This window comes from Brachycentrus maculatus, unplaced genomic scaffold, assembly GCF_059751285.1.
Source record: "Brachycentrus maculatus isolate JH-2025_06_01 unplaced genomic scaffold, ASM5975128v1 h1tg000387l, whole genome shotgun sequence".
Classification (NCBI taxonomy): Eukaryota; Metazoa; Arthropoda; class Insecta; order Trichoptera; family Brachycentridae; genus Brachycentrus; species Brachycentrus maculatus.
In genome coordinates, this window is record NW_028281136.1 from 458,202 (window position 1) to 467,033 (window position 8,832).

At 38.4% G+C, this 8,832-nt stretch overlaps 1 protein-coding gene across 1 annotated transcript; it reads right to left on the reverse strand.

The window, feature by feature from the left end:
* Positions 1 to 1,462: 1,462 nt before the first annotated feature.
* Positions 1,463 to 7,657, reverse strand: LOC148303089 (uncharacterized). Its single transcript, XM_088270509.1, has 2 exons — positions 7,317 to 7,657; positions 1,463 to 6,096 (listed from the first exon to the last, which is right to left on the reverse strand). Exon 2 carries the CDS (start codon positions 6,094 to 6,096, stop codon positions 2,542 to 2,544), a length of 3,555 nt encoding a protein of 1,184 aa, XP_088126635.1. The 5' UTR covers positions 7,317 to 7,657; the 3' UTR covers positions 1,463 to 2,541.
* Between the last annotated feature and the right edge of the window lie 1,175 nt (positions 7,658 to 8,832).

Consider the following 8,832-nt stretch of genomic DNA (forward strand, 5'->3'; position numbering starts at 1 on the left):
GAAATTAAAGAAAAAATATATTTAATTTTTTTAAATAGTATTTATTTATTGATATAACAATATTAAAAGATATATCGCTCACTCCTTTCAAGAACGTCATAAATCAAAAATCGTCAATTTTCAGTTGTGCATGTTTTCGGAATACCCAGAAAATGTACTATATCCCAGCAAAAGAGGCATATTTTTAACATAATATTTACCCGCTACAGGGCACAAAATGTTGTTTTTGCATTTTGAAGAAAATGTATTGTTTAATTATTTTTATAAATAAATTAAATATTTTTCAAATGTAGAAAAAACCTTCAGGTTTTACCTAAAAAGATCTGTTGCGCGGTAAAGAGTTCAATAAGTGGCTTGATATTTATTTTTAATAAATTGTGTTTTATTTTTAAACTTTAAAATCGTTCTCCTGAAAAATCAAGTATTTTGATTTATGACGTTCTTGAAAAGAGTGAGCGATATGACAAATATATAACAATGCATTATAAATATTTATATGTAGAATATTATTATAAACATATTAGTTTATACAATGTCACAAACCTGCAAAACGTGTCGGGTTGTGGTCCCGTGGCTAGTGTCGCGGACTCTTAAGTCAGAGCTTCTCGGTTCTTACCACAATCTGATACCTATTTCTAATAATGAGCCGCTTAGGTTCACAGAAATAGTATTATATTTATTATTAACCATATCCGCTCCCTAGGTGGAGCATATGGAGTCCACAAACTGTCTCCAGGCTTTTCTGTCGGCTGCCAGCTCCCTTGCATCCTCCCAAGTCAGATCCGCATCCCGAAGTTCTGACGACGAATTGTCAGCAGTGGTCGAGAACCTGATGCCTTGTAAAAGAGGCAAGTTTGATGGCGGCTCTCAAGAGGCATGCGGAGATAGTATGAAATTGAAATATTTGTGTAAATAATAATAGCACAAATATTTTCTTTAATTAAAAAAAAAACATGTCAAAACATTTTCGTGAAAAACATGTCAAGACATTTTTTTTGCAGTAGGTTTTTTTGCATTTTTGAACTAAGTAGAGTCTACTTAGTCCATAAATGCAAAAAAAACCTACTACAAAAAAAATGTCCCTTACTGTGTTTTAAATTTGGACAGCCGAGCTCTTGCAATGTTTTTTTTCAGCTACAGCCTTTAACAAAAAAAAAGTGAAATAATTTGCAAAAATATGTATAAATGCCAATGTATGTACAAAAATATGTATAAATGTCCGCCTCCGTAGTGTAATGGTCAGCACGCTCAGCTACCGTTCTGGAGGTCCCGGGTTCGATTCCCACGGGGGGTCAAATAAATATAAGTGATTTTTTCACTGTCATATTTATTCAATATTACCCTGGACTGGTACCTGAAGCGGAGGGCTGATCGCCTTTCCTTCATGTGTAAACGATCAAGATAACACTGCGTTTATATGACGCAGTGCCCTATGCACCATTGGGGTGCGGATAAGGGTTTTTTTTTAATGTATAAATGTGCAATTTTTTTTTATTGATTTAACAAAGGTGCTTGTTTTGAAATTGCCATAATTTTTAGACACTGGCAAAACTAACAAAAAGCTTTAAAAACCCAATAATGTGTTTTTTTTTCGCCTTGTAGAATATTTGATTGTTATATTTCTACGGATTAACTTATACACATATAAAATTAGACTAGATTATGTATTTTGTTAAAAATAAATATATTGAGATGGTTTGGACATGTGGAGCGTATGAGTGAAGAAAGAACGGTTAAACAAATTTATGGAGCGAATGTAGTTGGAAAAAGAAGCAGAGGACGACCGAGGAAAACTTGGCACAATCAGGTATGTCAAATACTTGAAAGCGGCCGGGTCAGGAGTCGTAATAATCGTCGGGTATGTATGAGGAGATGCATGAATGTAGAAGAGGCAAAGAATGTTCGCAAAGACAGAGTGGTGTGGCGTTCGATTCTCTCTGCCTAACCCTGCGGAGAAGCGGCGTGATGGTTAGTTAGTTAGTTAGTTAGTTATAAATATATTAATTAAAATCCGATGCCTTTTATTTACTGCAAAAGCATTGGAGCATGAATGTAGAAGAGAATCAGAATGTTGGAAACACTGGGCCGGTACATGAAACACAAGTATATGTATTATGACCTGATGCAGTGCTCTATGCACCAGTGTGTGTATAAGAGCCGAACCAATGGAAACTTGGGCATCATCAAGTATAGACATAAGGGATGCAAGATCCCTTGACCCCCAAAAAATTTCAAAATTAATATAAGTGATTTTTGAAGTGAAGGGGGGGGTCAAATAAATACAAGTGATTTTTCACTCTAATATTACCCTGGACTGTAGGGTTGATCACCTTTCCTTCATGTGTTAACGATTAGATAACACTGCGTTTATATGATGCAGTACCCTATGCACCATTGGGGTGTGGATAAGGGTTTGAAGAAGAAGAGATGTATGAGGAGGTTCATGAATGTGAAAGGGGCGAAGATTGTTTGAAAAGGCAAATTGATGTGGTGTTCTATTTTCTCTGCCTACCCCTGCGGTGCGTCGCGATGGTTAGTTAGTTAGTTAGTTAGATACGTCCCGTGCATTTCATTCATAATGATTAGTACAGATTTGCTTCCTTCCTTGTGAATCTTGTCCATCAACCTCCGATAGCGTTGGTTTTTGCGATCCGTATTCACGCCCAACAAATCAAGCGCCATCACGTAACACCTATCCGACTTGTTCTCCATGAAGCCTTCCGTGAAGTGGTAAGGAGCATTCTTATTTTCAGAGAAATTGTCCAGGAAAAACTTGTAGAAAGTAGAAAACGAAGACCAGAATACCGGATATATCAATTCGTTCCCCAGTTTGTCGCAAGTTTCGATGAGATACGAGCATATTTTCCTCCCGAAAGCCTCAAACACTTTACTAGCTTCCGGTGAATCCACGTTTAAAGTTTCATTAGTACAGACATCTAAGATTTGTCTCCATTTTATATGCGCGTTTAAAATGATGTTGAGTTCGAAGGTCGTCTCAAACGGCAGTCGCGAAGACAACAGTGCGGACAGATCATTAAAAATGTGGATGGGGTCGACATTTAAACTCGCCGTTAGGGACAATTGGCAACAATTTAAGATGAAGCTTTTCATGTCCTTCATTTGAGTAGAGTTTTGCGAATGTTCCGAGCCCCATTTATCTGATGTGAGTTTTTTCAATAGAGTTTGTTGTCGCTCGAGGCTATCGGCTTCCAGCATGTGATATGAGACAAACGTGTGCAGGTTTTCCAAAATGACTGATTTTTCGTCCGCCGAAAAGTATTCACCGATGAGGACTTGGCGAAATTCTTCAGTAAAGTGTTTCCTGAAGACGTGCGCTTCAGAAGACAGACTGGACAGCTCTCCGCTCACATTCACCTTCTCCGAATCCAGCCGCTTGACGACCGCCCAACACGTCTCGAAGTATCGGGACACCAGAATAGGTTTGACATGAAGGCAAGTGAGGTACTTGAACAACGGCCTGTCCAGCTCTTTGAAAGATTGCAGGAACTGTCTCAGAGCTTCCCAGATCTCTCTATACTTGTCCGCGTCGCGTTCCACTCGTTGCAATCGAAACATTTGTTTGAATATAACCTCCCGAATGGAAACATTCTTTTCAACCGCCCAAAGTTTCTTGAAGAAATCCAACAATTCGCTTCTCGGATAAAAGTAATGAGCTAATCGAATGGCGGTTTTTTTAGCGGAAACTTTTCTATCCATCAACTGCTTCACGTAGCCTAAAGTATCGGTGGTGGATTTCTTAAAAGGCAGAGACAGAAGAGATGGAACTATGAACTTCAGGTAGTCTCCGCTAGCGAAACGTAACAAGGTTTCATACGACACGGGAGGATCTATGATCAGTAACCCTTTAGCGATTATTTCACCATTCACATATTCCGCAGTGTGCTCGGACAAGTCTACTCTGGTTTCCGTAGGATAGTATTCCTCTATCATCCTCTCGGCATCTTTGGTGTCCTGTAACAGCGACAAGGCCAGAGCCGAAATGGCTTCCGAGTTTTCATTTTTTTCACAATGTTCCTTGATGGCTTTCTTGAGTAATTCCATCATCGGCTTACTCATGTACGCCCTAATTCTGCAGAAAAACTTGACAAATTTCTGTAAACTGTAAGTTTGCAAGCATTGTTCTAAGAGTAAGGACATGTTCCTTATTATAACGCTAGCATCGTGGCGTAGAAAATTCTCGCAAATTTTAATATCTGCATTGTCATTTGTAAAAATGTTATCGGCGAACATAATCTTGGCTTTGATATCTTCGGCCAATCGATTTACCAAGTAAAACCTTTTGTTTTCCGGATCATTTAACAAATGATTTTTTATAACTTCCATCAACCACGTGCATTCTGTGACGGAACGACCCTTACTATCGCTTCTCTTCTTATAAGATTCTACAAGCCTCGTGACAATGTCTTCAACATTGCCATGTTTCGGGTTGCTTTCAATAATGGCTTTGTACTTAGCGAAAAATGCATCCAAAATGATGAACTCATACTTCGGTACTCCCACCAGCAAGTTGACGTGGCCGATGTTGTGTTTTATGCACTTGTCTATACTGGGGCCAATAGGAAGGTCGTTATCCAGACAAAATCGCATATAAGACTCTAGGTATCCCGACAACATACCTCGTCGATGGTAATCTTCCATCTCTTTAGTGACGCACATAAAGTCTAGCATCTCGTTTATGGCGGCCCAGTGCTCGGAAGAGAGCGTGTGGAGAGTAAAGGACGACTTCAAGTGGCTAAGGAACTGATAACGCAGTCTCACTTGATCGTTCCTGTGTTTCTGCACCACGTACTTCAAAACATTCAATAGACTCTCCTCGTCTTTATTTATCTTGCAGCAATCGAGCATTCTTTCTAGGAGAGCCGTTCTGTTCTCTATCTGGGAAGCCGCCTTGAGTAGAGTCGTCAGGCGGGGTATCGCCGTGCCGGGAGACATGAACTTTAGAAAATGTTCTTCCCTGTAATAATCGTTAAATTTTAAATTTTGGATTTTCATTGCAGCCCACTCGTGTCGCATTTCCTGCGGTAAGTGTTCTGCTAAATCCAAATTGAGAAATTCGTACAGGAGTATAACAGAAGCGCCGTTATATTTCATCGCGTATATCTTCATCAAAAACTGGACCCTCTTGGTAGGTTTGAATTTATCTAGCACTACGGAAAGTGATTCAAAACTGAATTCGGCTACATCGTCGGCCATCAAATTCAAAGCGAGCTTTTCTAAATTTTCTCCCTTCAAACTACTCACCAATGTAGGTCGATGTAGAAATTCTAGATAGTACTTAGGATTCGAAATCACATCGTCTCGAACTAAGTTCAATATACGACGGGTGGTTCTGCCACCGAGTTTGATGCTTATTTTGTTTGGGTATTTTTTGTACAAATCTAAAAACTCTCGGGGGCTATCGTTTGCGTACAAATGCCATAACTTGTTATAATCATTCTTGAACCTGTAGGATTGAGGCATAGTTTTCTTTATTCCATCGTCACTGAGATGTTTTGTTAGATATTCTATCACTAACTTTGGGTCTATTTTATAAATTTGCAACAGCTGGGATTCGGGCATGTTGAAATGATCCGTCAACATTTGCGATCGGATGAATTCGACGCTGCACTTTGGGAGAAGCTTGACGGCGAGTTGGTCTCCGTAAATCGGTGAGATTTGAGTGTAGAGGTCTCGGGCGAGCGTTTCGTTCTGCAAGTGCGCCCCGAATGCGGAGACGATCCTGCAGATGGTGTGGTAGGAGGCGAAGGGGAACACTTCCCGGAGCAGGTGGCGGGCGGACACCAGGTGGGGATGGGAAGTTCCCCGGAACAGCCAGGTGGCCTTGAGAGCGAAGGCGATCACCATTTGGTTCTCGGTTTTGAAGATGTCGCAGAGGACTGGAGCGTTGCGGGTTCGGTTGGCGAGCTTGGCGATGTATATCTGATCCGCTTGAGTCTTGTTGCTCCAAGAGGCGAGGTTCTCCGGACACAGGACTTGCGGATGGGAAGTTTCTATCAGCTTGTTGAAGCTGCGATGTCTCTCGCCCAGAGATAGCCCCGTCAGCTTGTCGTTCACTGAACCCCCCGTCAACTCCATCTGGAACAAACACCGTCCATCAGAATACCGCTACAAAACTGGATAATATAATTATTTCAGGTGTAATACTCTTAAAAGCGGATTGAATTCCAAACTTTCTTAATATTAAAATCCCAACTATACCTGTCCCACATTCCTCCTGATTTCTCTATTCCTAGTCCTGGTAAAATAGACCTTTCGCAAAATAGACCGGAGTGGCGAAGGAGGTGTCACTTGTTGCTGCAGACCAATCCACAGGATTGAGACAAACGAAGAAGAACCCTGGTGTATAGACCTAGCATCCAGTCATATATGCTATGATGTAGATTCTCCGTGTCACTCTCCCATATATACTGCTCTAAACATTCTCTCCACATGACCAAACCATATTAAAGACCTTTAATCTTCTTACTGATTAACTATACTGTCACACCTCAATTCTAATTTCTCTACTCGTAACCCTGGCATACTGTCCTACCTTCTAGACATACATGCCATATAAACTTTTGGCCCTACTCTCCCATATCGTTCACTCCTTTCAAGAACGTCATAAATCAAAATTTGTCAATTTTCAGTAGTACATGTTTTCGGAATGCCCAGAAAATGTATTTTGAAGAAAAGGTATTGTTTAAGTATTTTTAAAAAAAACTAAATATATTCTCAATATTATTAATATTTAAAGCATTTACTTTGTGGTTAGTCATTTTTACTTATTTATTTTTTTACAAAAATGTTAATAAAATTAGTATATAACCACTCACCGAGATTTTTACGTCTACCGGTTTCGAGACGTACCCGTCTCTTCGTCAGGACAATCACTAACACAGCATGCAAACAAAGGAAGGGTAGTATTGTTTGCATGCTGTGTTAGTGATTGTCCTGACGAAGAGACGGGTACGTCTCGAAACCGGTAGACGTAAAAATCTCGGTGAGTGGTTATATACTAATTTTATTAACATTTTTGTAAAAAAATAAATAAGTAAAACTAAATATTTTTCAAATGGAGAAAAACAGTCGGGTTTTAGCTAAAAAGATCTGTTGCACAGTAAAAAGTTTAATAAGTGTCTTGATATTTATTTCTAATACATTTTATTATATTTTTAAACTTTAAAAACGATCTCCTGAAAAATCAAGTTTTTTGATATTTGACGTTGTTGAAAGGAGTGAGCGATATTACTGATTCCTTCGTGTGTTTCTTCATGCATGACAATAAATATGTACCTTCATAATATAAAATTTACCTTTTGAGATTATCCAAATGCTAATTTTCACAAAAAACAGATGCCTCTAAATACGAGATAAACTGCGACCGTCTAAAACCATCAAAACAGAATGACTCATCGCTGACTCATGGGTATTATTACAAAATATATGGTGTAATGTGTACAATTGTCTGAATTTAACGTTGAAAATAAGAAAAACTTCAGTATTGCAATATGTTAATCATATAACATCTTTAAATTATCGAAGATAATATTAACTTCCATACTGGAATGTTCATAACATCATAAAAATAAATTTATTCAAATCTAAAAGGGTAAATAGTGGTAAACAGCCCGGCCGGCGAAACGTCAAAACCGTCAAAAAAATATATGAAGTAGGTTAACCATAGATTATATACATAATACCAAGTTAACCATAGATAAAAATTGACAGCTGTCATTATTTATTATCTAGGTAGGTACTTTATTTAAAAAGTTATGTAAAAAATGTGTTAGCATGTTCTTACTCTGACAAAAACGGTGAAAGTTTTCTTCTTCTCTAGTTTCAATCTTGGAGATTGGTTGGCTTCAAAGTCCAGGATCTTTTGCTCGGTCTCCATCTGTCTGCTTCGGCTCCGTATTGGTGATCCAGATCTTTTAACACATTAAAAAAAAGGTCCTTGGGGCCACAACTACAAACCGCAAAGTATTATTTTTAAGAGAAAAATCTGGGCCAATTTCCATTATTTGTCAGGGGGCCACATGAGTGTACATACATTTATACTACATGGCAAACTTGAAGGGTACCAATTCACAGAATGTAAAATCCAATCCAAGATTGGAGTTATATTTAATCTCGCAAACTCTTGACCACACACATTGTGAGTGGCGTTCAACGTGTTAGCGTGATCTAAACCTTTGTGGTTTCAGTATGTTTTGATATTTTTCTAAGATATCTTTTTTTTAAATCTTTTTTGTTGTTTGATATGCAACAACAAAACATTGATATGCATACGGTACAGCATGGGATCAATGCAATGTTAACTTAATTATATCAGGGCTGTGGAGTCGGAGAAAAAAACACGAGTCCAACTCCGATTCCTATATTTACCAACAATACGACTCCGACTCAAAAAAGCTCAATTTTATCAGGTTGTTATACCTATGCATATAGCCATTTTTTTAGTAAAATAATAGAGAAATCGAGAGAATTTTGTTTGTGTAACGCAATGGCAATAACATGTGGATGTGACCAATGCAGAACGTAAAAATTCGCACAAAGGAGAAAGAAATGCGCCTCTTTTTTCGACGTGAGAAAGGAGACAAGGAGAAGGAGAAACACATTTTCGTAGACTTTATGCATTAATTGGATCTTGGTGATTCACCATATCGGCACAATACACTTTCATTTTAATTATTAAAAAAAATGTAAGTACCGGAGTAAGTACCTAGTACTTACTTACCACCTAGTACTTTCTTACTTTAAGCTGTTTTTTATGTCAGGAAGAAGTAAAAAAAGTCAGGCGAGGTAAATTAATAGTTATTTTTTTTACAT